The sequence below is a fragment of the Alligator sinensis genome, unplaced genomic scaffold (assembly GCF_000455745.1).
Source record: "Alligator sinensis unplaced genomic scaffold, ASM45574v1 scaffold194_1, whole genome shotgun sequence".
Taxonomy (NCBI): Eukaryota; Metazoa; Chordata; order Crocodylia; family Alligatoridae; genus Alligator; species Alligator sinensis.
Window position 1 is genome coordinate 130,835 of NW_005841945.1, and position 22,373 is coordinate 153,207.

The 22,373-nt window shown below is 41.0% G+C and overlaps 1 protein-coding gene across 28 annotated transcripts in view; it reads right to left on the reverse strand.

Annotated features, from left to right (window-relative positions):
- PDLIM5 (PDZ and LIM domain 5) overlaps nucleotides 1-22,373 on the reverse strand; it is a 196,262-nt gene that overhangs the window by 64,455 nt on the left and 109,434 nt on the right. For 11 of the 28 annotated variants that reach the window (XR_003093179.1, XR_003093180.1, XM_025199487.1 and 8 more), the window contains 9 exons: nucleotides 19,039-19,053; nucleotides 17,406-17,423; nucleotides 16,933-17,105; nucleotides 15,906-15,942; nucleotides 12,101-12,130; nucleotides 8,633-8,779; nucleotides 7,809-7,913; nucleotides 1,217-1,345; nucleotides 628-834 (listed from right to left, as the gene is read on the reverse strand). Coding sequence is in view for 26 of the 28 variants with exons in the window: in XM_025199487.1 (XP_025055272.1) it covers nucleotides 628-834; nucleotides 1,217-1,345; nucleotides 7,809-7,913; nucleotides 8,633-8,779; nucleotides 12,101-12,130; nucleotides 15,906-15,942; nucleotides 16,933-17,105; nucleotides 17,406-17,423; nucleotides 19,039-19,053 (861 nt within the window). In the remaining 2 variants the exon portion in view is untranslated. Of the gene's footprint in view, nucleotides 1-627; nucleotides 835-1,216; nucleotides 1,346-7,808; nucleotides 7,914-8,632; nucleotides 8,780-12,100; nucleotides 12,131-12,802; nucleotides 13,780-15,905; nucleotides 15,943-16,932; nucleotides 17,106-17,405; nucleotides 17,424-19,038; nucleotides 19,054-19,992; nucleotides 20,010-22,373 lie in introns of those variants that run through there. The other 17 variants (XM_025199500.1, XM_025199489.1, XM_025199501.1 and 14 more) reach the window with 15 other exon arrangements.

A 22,373-nucleotide genomic window follows, 5' to 3' on the forward strand; every position in this document is an offset into this window, starting at 1 on the left:
CTGGCCCTCCCACCACTGGGCTGAGCTCCATGGGACTGGCGGAGACACTCGGAGTGCAGCCCTGGCGAGCACAGCCCAGCGCCCGGAGGCTTTGCAGCCCCATGGAGCTGAGCCTGGCGGTGGGAGGCGGCAGAGGGCCACTGGCCAGGGCTGCACTAGGAGCTGGGGCTGGACTTGGAGCGGCTCTGCCACGGGCTCTCCACTGCCTCTCATCCCCCCCCAAATTCATTTTTCCTGCTACAGCAGTAAGAAAGGGACAAATTCAAGCCTCCAATAATTAGATTTGATACCTGGACAGTTATAAGCAATTTATAGATTTGCCATATATAGAATCTAATTGGGGGGGTCATCTTCTAGTAACCCGAGTCAGGGTTATCTTATATTGAGTAAATACAGTGCATGTTACATCAGCAGGACCTGGCCATGATTCAAGTGTAGAATCCTGTTTCATTCAGAGATAAAGCTGCAACCATTTTGCTACACTTATCACAATAGGAGCATGCAGATCTAACAGACTGTAAAAGCTGATGTGTAATCTTGAGCAGTAACTCTCCCTTCACTTTCAAAAACAGTAAAGTTAGGTTTGTGCATAGCCTTGGACTATTTTTTTTTTAATGATTTGTGTACCTGTCAGGAAGAGGAGGCACCAAAGGTCTGGGTTCCACAGATTGGATGGAAAAAGGTTGCTCCACTGGCACGACTGCAGGTAACAATGGCTCAGAGGTCTGTGTAGCTACTGTGCACTTATCAGGCACATAACTCTCCTTTTCAGATTCTTCTACCAACAAGTTTGCTACATATGGAGCACTTGATTCTGCAGAATCAGTTATTTCCCTAATTGATGTTAATTTGACAAGAAGTTACTACTAAAAGCCTAAATATGCAGAATTACATGAGATTTGTAGTATTACAATAGGAATTCTTTATTAAATTAGAAGAACACCAAAACCAATAGCTGATATCTGTTTCTACCTCTATTTTGTGTTACTGGAAAGGGCAACCAGTGGGGAATCCCTACACTAACAAAAGATTCACCCAGACTAAAAATGGTTGTGTGAGAATGTTGTTCCAATGGTTCAACATAGATTAAAACTAGCCTTATTTAACAATAATGGCAAAGTATGGGGATAAGTAAAAAAAAAAAAAAAAAGATCAGCATTCCTCCAGCTTATGATATACATGAAATACCACACAAACCGTATATTAGAAATACTACCTAGCATAAAATGATGCCATTTTAGACACTGTAGCTACTTCACTACTGACATTGAAAATCTGAACAAAAGCAGGTGGATGAGGTGCACCCTTAGGTAAGGCTTCCAAAGGATTGTCAAACAAAAGTTTTCTGAAGTAAAAGAAAGCAGAAGCATAAGTATATACAAGGTATAGGCACAAGGTATAGCTTCCAACTTCATCTGAATACAAAATAATTACCTTAAGTTTCTTAGGTATCCAAAGTCAGTCAGAAATCACACACAGAATTATCTGTTAAAGATTTAAATTTAATCTGGTCCTTGGTAATCAAGAACCTGCCACTACCCTCCCAACCCATATACATACATTACATTATATTATGATTATATGATCATATATTATGATCATATCATATTGTATTATATTAGTATACACAATTTATATATATTTATATTTTTTCCCAAATTAAATGGGTCAACCCTCCCTAGCAAGTTCTCTGAGCATGACAACTACAGCTACCCAATACATTAATTACATATTTTTGTGGTTTAGACAGTCTGAAGTTACCAGGGTAACTATTGTATGTGCGCATGAGGGGTGACCTCTGTGATTTATTTAATAAAGCAAAATTTAAACTAATTTCTAAATTAGCTATAAATAGTTTAGCATTAGGAAACTTACATTTATATTTTTCATATATAAAATAAAGTAAAAGACCAAAAAAGATGCAGCAATTTGGTTTGCTGCAATACAACTAATTTAAGATTTTATTAAACAAGTGAAACTACCACTAAAAAACCTTATGCTTAATCCTACATTTTAGGCAGCAAGTCTGAATTGGTTAATTCAGTAATCGATTCCAGATTCTGCATAAGCTGTTTAAAAATTTTAAAAAAGCAATCACAGAAGGCTCTCTTCCATTTTGAGTTTGGCAGTGAGACATGCCACTAGTTTCAGCCAAAAAAAAAATCAAGTCCAGTTAAAAAAAAAAAAAAAAAGAATCTATGCCAATCTTTGACAACAAATGCAGGATGCAAATGGCAAAGGCGAGCCTACTGACCCTTGGATGGCTTCTTTCTGCATAGTGAAGTATATGACAGAACATATATCACTTACTCATTGACTTGAGATAGTCATGTTGTCTGGAAGACTTTTGGAAATCAAGATGTATTTTCCTTAAGTGGTGTTTGAGGGAACACCATTATAATGAATACCTTAACAAAACCTGTGAGCTCGCTTCAATATGGAACCTGGGTGCCTGTCTCAGCTTGGCCTATGGATTCCAGTAGTACAGACAGTCAAAATGCCTGAGGCTGAATCAATTCAAACTAGGCAGCTTTCTCAAAGCTGTGCAGGCTGAAGTGATAACCAACTGAACAGACATTCAGTTTTCAATTGGGAAAGACAGGGAGAGGCCTGCACTGAACCAGGCCAGTAGGCAGGGGCACTAGAGCATGTCTCCCAGCCTACTGGCCATTGCTAGCCTAGCTAAGTGTCCTCATTCCCTTGCTGTCCACCCACAGCGGGTTGAGGAGCCCCCTGTCCATGTCCTAGCCCACCCTGGGGGAACCTCCCCATCCCTGCCACAGAAGGGAGGGAGAAGGAGTTCTCCGGGCTGGGTACCTGCCCATGCGGCCCAGCATGGGGCACTGGGGAGCCCTGACCTTGGAGGCCTTCCCCCGCCGCCCCAACCCAGCCCAGGGTCCCCCAGCCCAAGGAGGCCCCAGGGAGCCAAGGGGAATTTTCCCCCTTCCAAACCCCAGAGCTGCATGCCTTAGATCCCCATGTCCCTGGTCCCTCATGCTGGGCTGCATGGGCAAGCACCCAGCCCAGAGGACTTCTTCTTCCTCCCTCCTGTAGCAGTGGCTGAAGCAATCAGCAGGTGGGAACAGGGTTTGGGGGGCGGGGGGGAGCCGCAGGGGGGAAGAGGGTTGGGGGGGGGGGGGGGGGGGAGGGAGAAGGCTGCTGAGGGTCAAAAAGCCTCCATAGGGGCTCCCCCACCGCCAGACTGTGTAGACCCAGGCTAGGGAGGTCTGGGGGTCTGTTCCCTTTACCCCCACTGTCCCTATGGGCTGACAGAGACAGGCAGGAAGCAGGCTAACAAGCAAAGGGGCAAGGCAGTCCCTACTCCACTGAAGCAGGCAGCATAGCCCAGGGCTGCAAAACATCCTGGGATGCTGGGGGACTGAAAGTTAAATTGAACCGGGAAGGGATCTGGGACAGAAGTTCCATGAACTAGTTTGACCTAAATCAGTTAAAGTCTGAAACTACATCCAAACAGGTTTGTCTTAAACCAGTTTGGGCTGTTTTGGAAGTGGTTTATGTGCACTGAGCTTCTGTTCTGTTACAGGTTTAAATTAGTTTCCAATCGCTTAAACCAGTTGTGTGTAACTTCTGTCCCTAGCCTAGGTGGCAAAGTGTCCAGAAATTAACAGTCACTAAGGTGAAGCTGAACCTTTCTTCTTAATCTAGCCCTAAGTGCCAAAAACACTTTTGAAAATGGGACTTAGCCATCTAAATTCTTCAACCAAAGAATTCAAGAACCCGATGAGAGGGAAGGACACTTACACACACATATATATGATAAAATAAGAAATCATAGCTCTAACACAGAATTTTTAATTTTGGGATCTCGAAGTGCTTTAAAAAGGAGTTTAAGGATTTTCTATCTTGCAGTTGGGGAAACTGAGTCAGAGGGAAAAATGGCTTGCCCAAGGTTACTCAAGCAAGTCAGCAGCATTGCCAAGAATTGAACCCAGGATTCTGTAGGGTCTCGTCCAATTCCTAGACAACACTTCCTTGCTAAGACAAGGCTCTACCATTATGCATCAAACACAAAAGCAACCCCAAACTCGCACTGAAAATTTTTTCAGTGCTTTCCCCTGAAAGACTTGGACAGATGCACCCATTTGAAAAGGCAGTCATGCTAGGATTTTTAAAATTTGTATGCATCTGAATGTACAAGGGAAAGAAAGGGGAAGGTAGGAGAAGTAAATACCAAAGATTAACAACCAAAGATTATTTTGCATTATAAATAAATACTGGAAAGGACACCCAGCAATTTGCTCTGAGGTGGAACAGTTTATTAAAAGGTTTTATGAAAGGCTTGTGTGCCATAGCAGGGTTCTGGATTCTATGACCAAAATTCAATTTCACCTCTTATGTGCCTAAACAGAATCTTATTCTACTATGCTTGAGTCTCTGAAAAAAAGTTAATGCAAAAGGTGGGTAAAGTCTTCCTCGTGGTTTTTTGTGACAATCATAAAGCTGAGAGGAAGGTGAGTTACAGAATCTGATATGTTAATCTTTTTTTCCAGGGACTTAAGCAGGTTAGAATAGGATTGCACTTAAGCATCTTGTAGGTGAAATAGGATTTGAGCCCATGAATCTGGAAGTACCTTTCAGTCCATTTTCCTCCAGATCAAGGGTGGGCAACATGGCGGATCCAACTGGCAGCCTGACTCCATTTTCCAGAAGCCCCTGCCTGCATGGCTGGGGCCAGTTTCCATGGAGACCCCAGCAGCAGTTCCACTGTGATAGTGTGGGACCAGGGTTTCCATGGAGACCAGCCCCAGCAGTGCAGTCAGGGCTCATGGTAGGGCACTGAGCTGCTCTGCAGCCAGGCTACGATCTTGTGGCAGTGACAGTGTGGTCTGGAGCTGGGGCAGAACTGTGACCCCAAAATTCAATGTAGCCCCCCTGTAGCCACCCCTTACAGCACCACCACTGCCTTCCCTGCTCCCAACCACAGCACTGCCCCCCTTAGCCCCGCCCACAGGAAGAGGCTGGCACTGCCGCTACCTGCCAGCGCTGCTGGGGCCAGTCTTCACGGAAACCCCAGCCCCCCGCTATTAAAGAACAGCTGCTGCTGCTCCATGGAAATCAACCCCAGGCACATGGACAGGGGCTGCTGGGAACTGGAGTCCACTGCTGGCTGGATTCAGCCTGCAGGCTGGACTTTGCCTGCCCCCAACTCCACATGCTCATGATCAGGAATCTGGGCTTTTCATTTGATACAGAAATCATGGATTTTTCTCCTTTAAAGGAGAAAAATCACAGGTTTTCCCCTTTAAAAGAGAAAAATGCAGGAAACCATAGGTTAGCTCTTGAAGGCTGGCAGAGTTCCAAGGTGATCAGAGGCAGGAGGGGTGCCATGTGCACGTGCACATGGCCCGCAATACAGCCCCAGGCAGTATGGTGGAAAGCATCTCTTGCAGCTGCCTGCAGGTAAGTCTATGTCTTGGGGCAGGCATAGGTGATGCATAAGGGGCAAACTTGTGGGGAGCTTGAGGTGGTGGCTTGTGCTGAGCCTGCATGGTGAGAGAAGGAGTAGGGCAGGGTTGGCAGCTGGGGCTAGGGGCGCTACCCAGCTGGGAAGGTGTCCAGGGCCTGGGAGGGAATGTACAGCTATGCTGACCAGCCGGGGAGTGGGATGGAGCTATGAGTGGCTGGCTTGGGGGGGGTGGGGGAAGGGGACCGGTTCCCCACTGCTGTGTGAACTCCTGTGGAAGGGTCAGGTGCCAGAGATTACACATTGGTGGGCCACGTGCTACCCCCAGATTTTTGCACCCACAGAGGGCATGGAACTGCAGCTTGGCTGGACTGGCACCAGGCATGAGCCTCCTCCATGGCCCAGCAGGTGGAATGCAGCATGGGAAGGCAAGGTGAGGTGGTAAGACTCACTACTGCTGCTGATGCCACAAGCCTCACACCAGCCACACTATCTTGGTGGCCAAGGTGAGGTGTCCCCTGCCTGCTGCTGTAGTGGGTATGGCTTGTGCCCACACTGCAGTGGCAGGCAAAGGGGGGTGCCTCACCATGGTGGCGCAGCTAGTGTGGGGCTTGCGGTGGCAGGGGCGAGTCTCGCTGCCCCACTCTGCCTTCATGTGCCAGGTCCCATCCACTGGGCTGTGGAGGTGGCTCCTGCTTGGTGCCAATCTTGCCAGGCTGCAGTTCTGTGCCCTATGGTGGGCACAGAAATTGAAGGGGGGGGCAGGGGAGCATGTGCCCCTCCATACCTCCCTAATGTATTGCCTCTGGTGTCTCCTATGGCTGGACACTCCTCTCCCTCAAACACTGGGGAACTGGTGACTGGGGGCAGCTGAGGGGGAGGGGGACATGGGTCGGCAATGAGGGGCACCCCAGACTTAGTGCCTCCTCTGCCCCCACTTCAATTGAGATAGGGCCCTGCCCTGGGGTGCCATGATGCCCTCCCCCCAGCCTCAGTGCCCTGGGCTGCCCACCCTTAGGGCTGTGGCAGGGCTGGTGGTGGCAGGGCAGGGGGATATGGGTCATGTTGGCAGGGCTGGGGAGGGCTGTGTCTTGGGGGTGAGAAGCACCAGTATATCAGGGCTGCTCAGTGCCACAAAGCAGTGGTGGGGGACACAGCCATAGCTGGTCCCATGTCCTGGGGAGCATAGAGGGCAAGGGGAGTTCTGATTTTCCATGATAAAAAAAAACCAAAATCACACGCAAAAATATATAGGTATTTAGAATTTAATTCGTTATAATTAGGGGTGCCCCAATGGAGATTTTTTGTGCTGATACTGATGGCCAATTTTTAACAAGCCATATTGGCCAATACCAATCCAATTCTGATATGCAGCCCCACAGCGTGGAGAGAAGGTTGGGTTGGTAAATCTGTTGTGGGGGAAGGGGTGGGGGGGACAGATCGAGGCCTCTGTAGTGAAGGAGGGAGCAGGGCTGGCTCTGGGACCGGGGCAGGGCAACGGCAGGTCCTGCCCAGTTGCGGCAGGATGGGGCATAGGAAGGAGCTGTGGCTTGTCCAGGGAACGCAGGGGGGTGGCGGCTCTCAACTTCCAGTTGAGAGTTAGGTTGCTTTCAAATTAATTGAAATCTAATGGAATTAATCTAGGATAGATAAATCTATATAAAGGTAGAATTTATAAAAGATCATTTGGTTTAGTGTTTGTTTACTTTTCCAGGTAACTGGTATTGGTTGCAAAGCCACATATTTGTTCACACTCCTGGTTTACACATCACTACATTATTTACCTTTTTAAAGAAAGAACAAGCTAAATAATAAAGAAAAACTTTAAACATCTGTTAATTTTAAACCCATATTTGACCTCCAAAAGGAGTCTATAGTTTGCTAAGAAAACATGACCTAGATCATACCAGTGAAGATATCCAAGGTCAGTGACAGGAAATTTGCCATCTAATGTCCTACTTTAATCATATTTCATCACTTCACAGTATTGGATCCCTTTAGGGACATACTGTGAATTTCCAATGTATTAATGCAGTTCTGTCTAAGTGGAAACAAATATCAGAATTAAGTCTTGCATGGAAACACTTGATTATTCTCAATTACATGAGGTCATGGGAATGGTCACCCATTGACATCATTGACCTTTCTAAAGCGTTTCACTGCAGACTATATTATTTCTTCTTCTAACATATACCCATGACATGCTCATCAATCTGATTGGCATATTTTTGTTCCTCCTTTTCCTCCTCTATCAGAAAGACAGGTGGTTGATATGTTGGTGACACCCAATTTAAGTGGGTGATGGACAAAACCAATAAGAGAAACAAACTAGTACATATCTCCCCATGATCACTGGGCTGAGGATCACAAGCAAATCATTTACCTCTCAGGAGATAAAGTCACGAGAACATGTTCAGACAGTTTAGGAGAGAGAACACTGACAGGTGAAGGCTCTGCTAAGGGAGAAGTGACTGAAGCAGATTCTGGTCTTGTTGAATTCCATTCAATGATAACAAAATCAAATTAAACACAAAAAAGATCGTTATCAATATTTTAGTGGTATTTTGAAATTGTTTAAAAATGAAAGCAAAAATATTCCAGACCTCTGGGATAGTGGAATAGTGTGTATATAAGACTATTCATACTTTGGGTGAAGTTTGGGAAGTAGACTGCTGCTTACAAACTCTATAGCAGGCTATCTACTGCAATGCATTAGAAAAGATGAGGCTGATTGAAAATGAAGTCTCAGCTGTATGTGAGCTTCATCTCAATGTTTTATATACTTTCCATTGTGATACCTTTATTCAAAAAATTAGCGTGGCAAATTTTTTCTCTGTATGCCGTATATTTTGGATGCTACAGAATTGTATTTGTTAGGTCTTGACACTTTTTCTCGATATCATACCACTTCCTCAATTATGACTGGAATAATTCTGCACAATATTACAATAAACAGGACAACAGTCTTCTGATATGCAGCTATCTCCAAACAAATTTCTAAGTGCAATGTGATAGTAAGAAGGACTTACAAGGTAAGCATATTCATGTATAGTGAGAAGCTGTCTTCCATGAGATTCCATTAAGTTTAGTTACCTATGCAGAAGTGTATACCTTATATTTTTTTAGTATCATGCAGATATAAATCTTTTATTTTAAGTTTCCAGTCTGAAGTGATGTCAGTGTACTTAACTGATTTAAAAGACTAACAGAAAAGCAGACCTCATAGCTGGCAATGGTGTTGATGGAACAGCTGACCCAGGTGGCATCTCAAAGGTCTGAGTAGCAACTGTATGTTTACTTGCATCTAAGGAGGTATTCTGAGTTCCTATTCCATTAGGCAGATCTGTAGACATGCTTTACAGATATTTATGATAAAGAAAAATACACAGGGATTATGCCAGAATACATGCATGAGAATTTAAAATCAACTTAAGGTGGGATGCACCATTTCACAGTGGCCATGAATATGTTAACAACTAAGAATAGAAAGTCTCTGCACTAACCTACTCAAGACTACTTAGTTGGTCTAATAAAAGATATCACATCTACCCAAAGAACCTTGCCAACCCACTCAAGACTAACTACAAGTTGAAAAGCAAACAACTCAAAATGATTTGAGACTGTGTATGATTTAAAAGATCTATAATCATATATATACATACATACATATATACACACACACACACACACACACATTTGTGTATGCGTGCACACACACAGGATAAAGTACAAATAAGGCGCACACATGTACCATATTTACCTGAATTCAAGATGACCCTGAATTCAAGATGACCCTCTAATAATTAAATTACATACATGGAAAACGTATAATTTGTTATGATTTTCCATGTAGAGAATCTATTAGAGGGTAATTTTAAACTAGTCCCCACTATTGTAGTGGGGAAAGAAGTGACAGAGGGGCAGGCAATGGGGGAGTCAAGCTGCCTGATCTCTGCCCCATGCCCTCTAATCTCCCTACCAACAGCTCCCCCCACACCTGCAACCCCTGACACCTGTCCCCTATCCCAGATCTGCGCTGCTGCCTCTCTGCCCTTCCCCCTGCTACCCTTACTGTTGCTCTGTAAGGCTTCCGGTCCTAACCCAGCCTGAGGCACAGAGCACATATTTACTTCAGCCCCAGCTCAGCCTAGGCTGCGCTGGGGCCAGAGCAAACATGTGCTCCATGGCCTAGGATGGAGTGGAGATAGAGCCCTGCTGGAGTGAGGCTGAAGCCCTGCTGAGGGCAAGGGTAAGCAGCAAGTAGAGGGGGTGACAGCTGCAGGGCAGGCACGGGGAAGAGGCAGGGAAGAGGCAGGATGAGCAGGGGGGGAGGTTAGGCAGTAGCTTCAGCTCTAACCTCAACCCTGGGTTGGGGCTGGAGCTGGAGCCAGAGCTGGAGCTGGTGCCCTCACCACCTTGTACTTGAATCCAAAATGAGGGGCTTCCCCCTATGTTAAATGGGAGGAAAAAAAACTTGTCTTAGATTTGAATAAACACAGTACACGTGTTGGGAGCAGCAGTTCATGGACAACAATGAACTCTAAAATATGCCTGGAAATAACAATTGATTTCTATGTAGGTATTGTGTATTCACTCTGCTTTGCTTATGGTTTTCATTATGGCCATTTCGTTTAAAATGTTGAAAAAGAAATACACATTTATCCATACTACAATTTCCAGAAAGAGCTTTAGATGCTGTTGGTTGAAACTCAAAATACTGAGTTTGTTTCTGAGACAGTTTGAACAGCTGGGACATTTATCGGCAGAACACCCATAACATCTGAGATTTCTTCTTCCTTCTCTGAATACATCTAATCCTTTCCCTAGTAGGCCCTTAAATATATGTCCTACTGCCACCTATGATTACAGTCAATTAAAAGTAAGGTGAGATACTTTCTAAATAAATGCATAAAAAGGAATCAAATGCAATGAGGCCGTAATTAACTGAGACGGTGATTCTAAGTCACTATGTAGTCCTAAGAGCAGAAACAGATTTATAGGTTTGAAGGCTAATCAGATAGATAAGATGCATTATTCACATTTAGAAATAAAAAAAAGTAGCTGGATGTTTCTCCCAACTGTTTTTGCTTGTTTCTTCTCTCTCTCTGGTATGGAGGGAGGAGGAAAGCCACTTTGAAATGAACAATTATAACATTAAAGTCAGTCAGCAAAATATCTTCCAATTTATTTGAGAAGGTGATGTGGGAAAAGAGAAGATAAATAAGTTATATGGAAACATACTGAAGAGCTTTTAGGGAAGAAGAAGATAGACTTCTATTAAGGCTGGGTATAGCCTTCTATTAGGGCACTGGGGTAGTACACATGCTGTGATTAATTTGGTATGCCAATAAACAATTAGGTGTCTGGTTTACATGAAGATGAGGCCTCCTATACATTCATCAGCTGAGGAAAAAGTTAGCAAGAGGTAACATGAGAGATGATTTAAAAAAATTAGATAAAAAAATTAGTTGCTATTTTGTACAGGTATAATTCTAATGTGGCAAGTCTGAAAGTTATATGCTAGAACATTTAGGGAACAAAGGTAAAGTAGTTAAAAAAAAGAGAAAAAATACAATTATTTTTATTAAAATAACTAATATAGTAACCACCACCAGAGGGCCATAACACATGGTTCTAATATCCAGTTTGTTTTCTAGGAATCCCCTTAGTCTAACTGTATAGCAACTATACAGTTGGTCTAATAAAAGATACCACCTTAAGAAATCCTTGCCTCTCATATAATTTTTGGATGATCACAGCAACAACATCACTCCTATACTACTTTAGTCCTGAATTTACTTTTACTAGAATATTTATTGTTTTAATAATCTGTCACTCACATATTGAGACACACCACAAAATACTCCCAGGAGACAAGCAATGCCTCAAATATTCCTGTGCTTTAGAAAGCTCTGGTTGAATTTAGACATGCCTTCAATTTTAAATCTCCTAGTTGTTGTATATTTATTTTCACTAACAGCAAATGTTTTATATTTTTGAACAGGATTTCAATTCTATTCCTCACTGAAACAATTCATTTTTTGAAATGCCAAGTATTGCAACACGGTTCATCTTTCTTGCTGAGATAAATAACAAAAGGGAAAAAAAAATCATTATCCAGTAATACTTCCAGAAACACACACATATTTTAAGATTAAACAATAATTTTAATGATAAAGAATGGACTATAGTGAATATAGTAGCAATCATAATGTATTGTGTCAAAAAAGTAAAAAAAAAATCCTTTCCTCCATATGTAAAAATTATTTAAACCTTGCAAAGCAAATTTAATGTACTTTGTAATATTCAACACGGAGTTCCCACTTGAAAAGCAAGTTACAATATGCTATATGTGCACTGAATAACGTACTTAGTTTTAGTAAATGTGGCACAAGCATTTGAGTTATTTGATACAGAAAATAAATTCTAAATTTACGGAAACAAGCTGAAAAGAGCAAGTCAAATTAAAGACTGTGTCTGAGGTGAAACTGTTAGCAAATATTTTCCCCTAATTATCATTTTGTACTTTAATGTAAAAGGTACCAAACTGCAACCGTGCATTTTTAGCTACTGTATTTCATGAGCATTCTTATGCTGTTTTAATTGTACTTTATATTGTGTACTCTTCAGTTTACACACAAAGTGGCTGTTAGTATTAGACAACTTGGCTGTTACCTGAGGTCCCCATTTTCTGTTTGACTTTCCCTAAAGATAAGATGACAAAGACAGTGAGCTATAGTACTACAGAACTTTTATTTTTGGAATTTAAAGCCCCTGAGGAGGAAATGCAAATGTTTATAGGTATCTTTAGTTTTTAAGATATTAAAAACAAGCAAACAATCCGCTCCTCAAATAAAGTGTTCTTCACTAGTTTTCCCCCAAAGGAATGATCAAGTTCTGCTAAAGAAAATCCCCAAGTGCTACACAAGTTCAAGTGGAATGCAAGATTTCTTAGGAAAACCTTACAAATTAAGTTTAAATTTGCTCTATATGTATCCCTTTATATAGTCTAATACATAATAGAAACAGACACAGTGCATTTTGCTAAATGAAATGTTCTGAGCTTGTGTGTAGCATACTTCAGGTTGTGTCATCAAAAAAAAATAAAAAAAAGATTAGCAATTCTATAGCTTGCTGTAAAGCTTGCATAAAACCAAACAAAGCAAAAAAACAATACAAAAAAAACACATGTTGAATTATTAGAGGGGACTCAGGAAAAACTCTATTGCATATATTGTATGCGGGTGTTCAAGTTGTTCCTATTATGCACTAGGATGACAATTGTTTTCTCCTTTGCTTCATGAGACTGAAATACATATACAGTAGTCTGTATGAGAAGCTAAAGTAAAAAAGCCTCAAATAAAAACCAGACCAAACTAAGTTAAAAGCAGGTTTTATTAAAATACTCTTCAAACTTCAAAAAGCATAAATTAATGAATGTGTCTACTATAATACATTATATTACAGGACAATATGCACCATCATATCTTTGGGCATTGAAGCTTCTATAAGCACAAAAACCCTAACAGTTTCACCCTATAATAAATATCACTGCCTTTAACTACCTTATCTCAGTTGAGATCATATGCTGCAGGTCTCACATATAAACAGGATCATTAAACTCATTCTTTTTCTATAGTCTTTCCTTGGTGCTGACATAATACGTATTTAAGCAGAATCATCCTTGCAACAAGATCTGCAATACTGGCAAAATTCCTATGGGTGGAGAAGTGGTTTGTATTTTCCCTCTATTTTTAAAAACATTTACAACCCACTCTAAAGTATGCCGGCTGAACTGTACTTAATTTGAAGAAAAACTCTCTCAGAAAATACAAATCTATTGAAATAACTGTTTACAGTCTCTTCCCCATCCCACAAAATAAAGAAATATGCTATTTTGTATGCTATTCTCGTGCTCATCTTCCTCTATATTCTATCAGTCTACAAGAACTCAAACTCAGCAATATAAATTAGTCTGTCATGGAAAAAGAACCCTGATAGCTCTTCTCTACCCACTTAGGAAGATTCAGTAACCCAAGTTGCTCTGTGTTAAATAAGTATTTCTGTGAACTACTGATTAGCACAAAAACATGTTCATCTTATTCTTTACACATCAGTAGGAAATTGTTAGAAAAGTATAGAAAAAGCTAGAGTTCCTTTTGTAATAAAGCTAATAAAATTCTTTTTTTTTTTTGCAAAGCAGTTGAAAAAAGAAAGAAAGAAAAGGTTTGCATTTTATTTTTTTTCAACTTGGGTAAAATCACTGGACATTAAGGACACGTGCTGAGACATCATGGTGCCAGTCACGTAATTTTGTATATTTGGGGGTAAAGATGTGGATGGGAATCTTTTCCCTGTGGAAAGAAGTAATAGAAGAAAGGTAAGAAAGGAAGGAAGCTTATTATTCAATTTATTGCACAGAAACTGAAACATGCAGTCTCCAAGTACTACTCACAGCCCTGCATCATATATATATATTTATACGCACACACACACCTATAATGTGTGTATACATATACATACATGCACACAAACACATGACAGGTAGATAGCCAGCCAGACAGGAAGATATGGACAGACAAAGATATGGATAGACAAAGATGCAGATATTTACTATCAGTACAGACAGTCAAAAAGCCTGAGGCTGAATCGATTCAATCTAGGCAGCTTCCTCCAAGCTGCATAGGTTGAAGTGATGACCAACTGAACTGACATTTAGTTTTCATTTGGGAGGGGGGTGGGGGGCAGGGGGACCCTGCACTGACACAGGCCAGGTGGCAGGGAGTGCTAGAGCACATCTCTCAGCCTGCTGGCCATTGCCAGCCCAGCCAAGTGTCTCCAGCCCCTGCTGTCCCCCCACAGGGGGTTAAGGAGCCCCCTTGTCCAGATGCTAGCCCACCTCGGGAGAGCCTGCCCATCAGGTAGATTCCCCCAGCCCAGGCAGCCCTGGGGAGCTGAGAGGAATTCCCCGCTTCCCCTTCCCCAGGTGCTGATTTCTTCAGTGGCTGCCAGAGGAGGGAGGGAGAAGCAGTCCTCCAGGCCGGGTGTCTGCCCGAGTAGCCCAGCACAGGGGGGCACTGTGGAGCCCTCACCTTGAGGCCTTCCCCCTCACACCAGCCCAGGGTCCCCACACCCCGGGCAGCCCCAGGGAGCTGGGGGGAAATCTTCCTCTCCCAACCCCTTGCCTTAGCTGCAGTGAGTCTCAGGGATAGCCCAGGGAGCAGAGGGACATTCCTTTGTTCCCCTGCATTAGTTTTGCCTTAGACTCACAGCAGCTAAGGCAAAACAAGCTCTGGAGGAACAGGAACATTTCCCTCTGGTGTCTGACGCTGCCAGACTCATAGGAGTCAAAGCAAGCAGCTCTGTCGTTCAGGAAGGGAAGATTTCCTCAGCTTCCTAGGCTGGGGTGGGAGGAAGCCCCTCAAGGTGGGGGTTCCCAGATGCCCCCATGCTAGGTTGCATGGGCAGGCACCTGGCCCGAAGGACTCCTCCTCTCTCCCTCCTGTGGCAGTTGCTGAAGCAAACAGCAGCTGGGAAGGGGGAGGGGGAAAGAGAGAAGGCTGCCAGGGTCTGAAAAGCCCTTACCACAGGGGCTCTCTCTTCCCCCATGTGCTGTGCAGACCCTAGCTAGGGTAGTCTGGGGGTCTGTTCCTCTGCCCTGCATCCATATGGGCTGATGGACACAGGCAGGAAGCAGGCTAAGAAGCAGAGTGGCAAAGCAGTCCCTGCTCCGCTGGAGCAGGCAGCATAGCCCAGGACTGCAAAGCATCCTGGGATGCTGGGGAACTGAGAGTTAACTTGAACCAGGAAGGGAGCTGGGACAGAAGTTCCATAAACTGGTTTGACCTAAATCAGTTAAAGCCTGATACTACATCCAACCATATTTATCTTAAACCAGTTTTGGTCATTTTGAAAGCGGTTTATGTGCACTGAACTTCTGTTCTGTTATGGGTTTGAACTAGTTTCTGATCACGTAAACTGGTTTATGCAACTTTTGTCCCTAGTCTTAAGGTTTGATCCAATGCCAGGTTAAGTCAGTAGAAAGACTCCCATTGACTTCAGCAGGTATTAAGTTGGACACTTAGTCACTACTTTGATTAGTAACATTTTTTCCAGAACAACTATTCAACCAAGTTCCAGAAAGCTGATCCTCTATTACAAGACAGAAATGCCAGGTTATATGTGAAGAAAAAAATATCAGTAGTGACAGAATGCTTGACCAAAAAAGCTTAAACTCCTGCACAAACCTGTACGTAGTAGACTCTACAAAACAAAGTTCTTCAAAGGCAAACTCAGCAGACAAAGCTCTTGATTTTTACGTTCTGATTAATACATAATCCATATGAAACAGAAACAAAACTTAAAAACGTCTAGAGCTTAACAGGCACAAACTATAACGTATTGCCAATTAAAAATAAAAGCCATGCAAAAAATTAAAGTCACTCCAAATCTAGATATCAGTAAAGAAAACATAACTTACTTTGTCTTCTTTGTAGAGTCAGGTTCTGGTTCTTTCACTGCAATGAAATTTTAAAATTTCTAAGACCTTATTCCTTTGAAATACATCATATATATATTTTAAATATCAAAGAAAAACTATTTTAGATTTTAAAAATTGCCACTCTGAAAACACCTACAAACTGATGTAAAAAAAATGAAGTATCTAACAAGATTTTCAGAAGTATGGAACTTCCATTTGATTTCAGCAGGAGTTTAGTCCCTCAGCACTTTTTAAAAACACTCTGGACACTTAAAGGCACTTGAAAACTTTTAAAATTCTGGCCTAGGCTGCCTTAATTAAAAAAATCCATCCAAAAAATGAAAAGGTATTAATTCAGAAGGAAAAAAAAATGAAGAAAAAGAAAAAAGGGAACAAAAACAGTTGCTATTTTATAATTACCTAGATCACTAGTTTCCACAGTGGATCTTAAAATCAGGATATGATTGTGCATATCTCTTGTTATGCCAATACAAAAGTAAGTTCTTTTAACTGCTGGAAAACAGGAATCCTCAAATTTTCAACCCTCGGAAATTCTCACACCTAGTCCTGGTGGAGCCTAAGGTATCAGATATCAAAACCCATTTTTGTCCCATCCCCTGGGGCTCAGAATAAGGAAATCTTTAAATAGAAGTGTCCCTTTCTGTGTAGAGACTGTGAAGGAAGAAAACATTTTTTCTGGCACTGAGATAGGGGATGGAAAATGCAAGTTAACATGTGTACTTAGAACCTTGCTAGTTCAAAATAAATTAAAAAGTTGTTTCCAGTATTACATTGGCCCTGAGTCTTCCCATCCATTCCTGAGGTTTACATAAAATATATATGCATATATAGTCATCTTTTCCTTCATGCAAAACATGCACAAAACACAGTAGAAACTGACTACTGGATTTACATTTTACTTGGGGAATAACATTTTATTCTTCTAGTATCTGCTGTCACAGAATATAGACATTCAATATAATTAACTTCTCCACATTTAATTCTACAGCTCCGAAAAGATGCTCACTATGATCAGTGCCGGTGATTTGGGCCAGGATACGAAAAGAACGAGATTGAGTAGTCCCTGTTCTGGGGTGCCAGTCCTCAGTATCTTCAATCAGTCGTTTCTTGCTGGCATCTCTGTGAGTGGGCATGTGATAAAACTCCGTGTAGGTATCCACAATGTGTTTTCTTGGTGGACTGTTTCAACAAAGAATAGTGAAAGCAAAGACATGAGATTTCATCTGTAAATCATGACAAAATTGATTATTGCTATTACATTTGAAGTTGAACCAAATTACAAAAGCAGCTTCTGACTGAACTCAGATATTCAGAAGTGAACTTAAACATACACAGTAATACGCATTCACATATCACATATTCACATAAACTTGCCTTGCTTGCAAAGTAATGCCATGAAGTAATACACTGTAACAATCTTGAAATAGTTAAAACAGCAAATAGTCAACATTATCAGGTTATATATATTAAAATATTTACCGTTTAGGTGGGTTTTTCCTTGTATTGACAGAATAAGAAAACAGAAGAAATTGGAAACAGGAATGAAAGAGAAGAAAAAGAAAAAAGTCAGAAAATATAAGCAAAAGATAAGCAGTTCTTAAAAAATGTGAAAAGGTACACAGAAACCCACCTATGATATTCATATCTTGCCATAAAAATTATCTCTTTCTAGAATGACCATGATTATTTTCCATATACTTAGTAAAAACTACTAAAAATGGCATATTTAGTGTGGGTAAAAGAACATTTGAGTGACAGTCTAGAGAATTAAGTCTTTCCTTTGTTCACAGAATAGAGCATTTATTGAAGTAATGCAAATTTTCCAATGCTATCTGTCAGCATAACTCCGTTCTGCTCTGGAACCTCTTGTGCTTCAGTCATAAGGATGAAAGCGTAAATTAAAATCTAGGTTCCCAACAGAATCTATTGACAATCATATCCATTATAGTGGCAGGTCCTGAGATGTGGACAACTGTTCCTTAGAAAGTAGACTAAGGCTACAAATTCATTTTACGTATGTCACCCAACAGCCACCACTTATGAAGTCAAGATCAATCAGAACTGGAAAGGAACTGGATATCCTAAAAACTGTAGGTGGAGATCTTTAAAAAGGGCTATTACAAGAAGCCTGACTTGCACTGAAAGATAACAGAATATAGTGACTATTTGTGACTTCGAAAATCTTGTCTAGAATATTTCACATACAGTCACTAATCTCCATGCTATTGGTCTCCCAAGGAAATTTGCATTTTGAAGGTAGGCTTAGGTACTGGGACAAACACAGCAATATTTCCTAGTTCGGAAAAGGAAAGAAGAGAGTAGGTACCATACACCTTATCCCTAACCTCTGCACTCATGCTCTCAAAGCATCTGCTTTTGGGAGTCTGTCTGTGTTCATTTATTTTTGTTTTACATGTTATCTAGAAGGGTGGGCAATGTATAGTCCATGGGCTGGATCCAGCCACTGGTGATTATCAGCAGTGTGGGGGTAGGGGGTGGAGAAATTGGTTGCACATGGTGACTAGAGGGCCAGAATAGAGGCCTCTGGAATCTGCACCAGTCTACTGCACCTGCCGTTTTTCTCACCACCACTGTCTTGTGGCACGAACGACTGGAGTAGTGGCTGGGAAGGAGGGAAGGGATTGTGAGATTGCTCACTGGGTAGTGAGCAATTGCCCAGGGTGACATTCAGTGGCATACAACAGCAAGGGAAGCAGGGCCATAAGTGGCACCCTGCCTTAGGGCCAAACCCTGTTATTTCAGCCCACTCTTTGTACATGGTACCCAACCAACTCTTTATCTAGAAGAGGTATTCTGCTAAACTCACTCTTTAGATAGAGATTTCCCCCCTGCCCAGTATTCCTATGTAAACACATTTATTTTTTCTCACCAAATATAACTCCTAATTTGTTTCATAGAAAGAAAGCAGCAAGATAGCGTGCAAGAACAGTTGTTACTAACCTGCCAACAAGTTACAGGCTATTAAACAAAGCCCAATGAAGTAATAGTTAAGTTACAGTAGCAAAAAAAGGTATGGGAAAGACATAATACAAAACTATATATAAAGGTAGTATTCAAAGAAAGTGACTAATATTATTAGTGAAGTACTTACACATCCTCAAGATTACTGAAGGAGGGGCACAGGAAAGAAAACAAAAAAGAATGGCGTTTCCAGGAGGATGGAATACAGGTAAGATACACAGACAAAATGAGGTGAAGCAACAAGAGAGAGAGTTAATAGAAATTATTAAACTGGAAAAAGAAGACTGTATCAATGTGTAAATTTAGCTACAGGAATTAATATGCAGTAACATATTAAAATACATGCTAATGCAATGAATTATAGTAAGCAAGCAAGTAAATAGTTGCTAACATTAATTAAAAGCTACATCACAAACCAAGTATTTTACTGGGTAGTTTCTCTTCACTTTGTACCAGATTATGTTTTTAGAGTCTGAGGCTCTTAGTGGTAATTACTCAGGGAGGCAGCAAGATGGTGCCAGAGTCAAGGGAGAAAAAAGAAAACCTGTATACTGAGATAGTAATTTCTTCAAACAACTAACACAGAATAACATTTGCATTTAGTTGGAGATGAAGTGCAGGAAACAAGGTGAGGTAGACAGAAAGAACAGAGGGGAGTATTGGTTGCAAAGATGGGGAATGAAAAAAAAACTATTAAGATTTATTGCATCTAATATTTAAGAACTGAAATATATTTTTAAGTAATGCTGATTTAGCAACAGGATGCCCGTTGGTTCCAAAATCACATAATTTACCCTCCCTAAACATTAAGTTGGCATTAAATATATAGGGATAACAATAACTTATCAGTACACACACAAGTATTTTGTAAACAAATACATAAATGCTCAGTACTTAATACTGTGAAAAGCCAAATCACACCATGTCCAAGGCAGAAACAAAAACAACTTATTATATTAAAATGTGGTTATTTATAAAGCTGAAGCTGTTTTACAAAATACAGATTTTGCAAAACAGTTGTACATGCTGGTTATTCCAACAACACGAACCACCATACTTCAGCACCAGTGCTGTTGATACTAACTTTGTCACTGTTGTTACCTGCAAAGGAAAAGAAGTTTTAATGCATTATTGCTATGATTTCCATTCTCAGTATTTCCTATGATCTAGTCTTTCAAATCCAGTTCTGGCAAAAGGCCAGATTTCTTTTAGTGCTGAGTTGAGTTCATCAGGAACCTATAAATGAAAGTTTCAGCCCTGTCTTTTGGGAACAAGTGAGAATCTGTAGCAGTCTTACCTGTTTTAAGCAGCAAGCATGCAGAAGTAATTTGGCAAGAAGGTTTTGGTAAAAGCACAATTAAACTCAGCCAGGTGAATTAAATTAGCTTTTTCCTTAAGCCATCTCCTAAGGAATGGAAACTAAACCTCTTCCCCACCCTAGAGGAACAGCAAATCTTTCATCTCTTGGAGAAAGAAGGTTTTTGTAGGACCGCAGTCTTCATGTCTAATAAGGTTTCAGCATGATGAAATGTCATATTTTGGAATAACTAGGCCACTTTAACATTCTCAGCATGAGAAGTTCATTATATGTGGCACGACACTTTATTACATGAGAGCTCCAAACAGCTACATGATAAATCAATTAGTGTGAGCATCATTCAGAAACCATCCAGAGCTTAATAGAGATGTGTTGTTAGCTTTGTTCAGTGAACTAGAGCTGACACGTTTTGAAATAAATTTTGTAATAGAGGCAGTGATTTACACATGCTCAAAATGATAGCAGCAGTCAGGACCTTTCCTTTCTAGCTGTCAATTCATCACAGGTCCCAACTGCCAGGGTGCTAAGACTCACTCTCACGACTTATTTCCCCTCAGACAGCTCCCCTCCTACTCTTAATCTTATATATTTTATTAAAGATATGCATATATAGTTATATTAATTATGATTTTCATCTTCTGTAGAATGTTCAGATAGCTCTCTTTTAATTAAAGACAAGAAAACATATTTTTAAACTCTGGAACAATTTTACCCTAGTTTAAAGAGCACTAAACTAGATTCAGCTTGTTCATACCTGCATAAAATTCTGAGGCTGCTCCATTGACTTGAGCGGAATGAAATACAACTTACAGGTTGAGCAGAATGGTCTGTAAAAGTATTCTGTTCTTCAGCTATAAAAGCTAAAAAGTATTGCTTGTTCACAGATATTCCCAAAGTACACTAGACGTAAGAGTGTGATGTACTACTGCTTAGGAAGGTCTTCTGTAAACAGATTGAATTACACTAGTCTAAATATATTTATAAAAAGGGCAGCGTAACTTGTCCTAGCATTTAATCAGCTCTGCATCTCCTTCATGGGTAAGCAAATTCCTGTTATACTAATAAGGGTTCGATCAACATTTGAAACCAAAATATTTTGAGTACTGCAAAATCTAGAGACTTCTATTTGCTCAATAATGCTGTCTTAAACTAGAGGTACCTCACCTTTTTTATCCTCAGAAAACAAAATAGCTTATTATGCACATAAGAGGAGAACTTTTTTTCAGACTGTCCAGTTCTTTCAAAAATAATCCGCCAATCTTGTGCTAAGTCAGGAAACACTTTGTTTATTAATTACCACTATGACTGTGCAGACTGCAATCTGTTTTATGTAGACAGATGTACATCTATGTGGCTTCATCATTTTTCATTTTAAATCTAAGACAAAAGATTTTACAGGTGTGCTCAATCAAGTTGTAGGCCAAGCATGCTATTTTGTCACCCAAGTTATAAAGTGTAATTGAACAACCCCAAACCTTTTCCAAATTCTCAGACCAGAACTATCTTTTAAGACTGGCAGGAAGACAGGAATTTCTTAATCCATCATCCAGCATTCTCTTCATACAGTATTATTCTTTCACTAAACATCTTATTATGCATATATAGTGTTTAACCAGCCATTTTTCCTTTCTTCCTGAAGTGCCAGTTTTCTGCCTTGAGCAGTCCCAGCAGGAGACCTAGTTCTAGTACTGGCTTTCTCCCCCCCACCCCCAATACCCAGTGCTAATTACTGTAGCTAAAAGCCAGGTCCCCATTTGCAAAAGCAGCTTTCCTGGAAGGATATGCATGATTTGCCAAAGCATATTTAAGTCTCCCAGTACTGAGCAAGTCTTCAGGACCTCCTGCTTTCTCTCTTTTGCAGCAGTGTGGAATCTTGCCATCATCTGTTTGAGAGAGTCTTAAAAGTTACCATGACAACAGTGATATAAAATGCATAAGTACTGCATTATATGAATGAACATGAGGAAGAGATTTGTTCCAATATATAACAGGAATGTTTCAGACAAAGTTGGTTTTTGGTTTTTTTTAATGTTAAGTGGTCTAACTGAAACCACAAGTTTATTTTATATTTTTTAGTTCAGATAAAGACGTTTATCTCTTTGCAGGTTTCGACTCATGCTCAGCATCAAAACCAACATATATCGGAA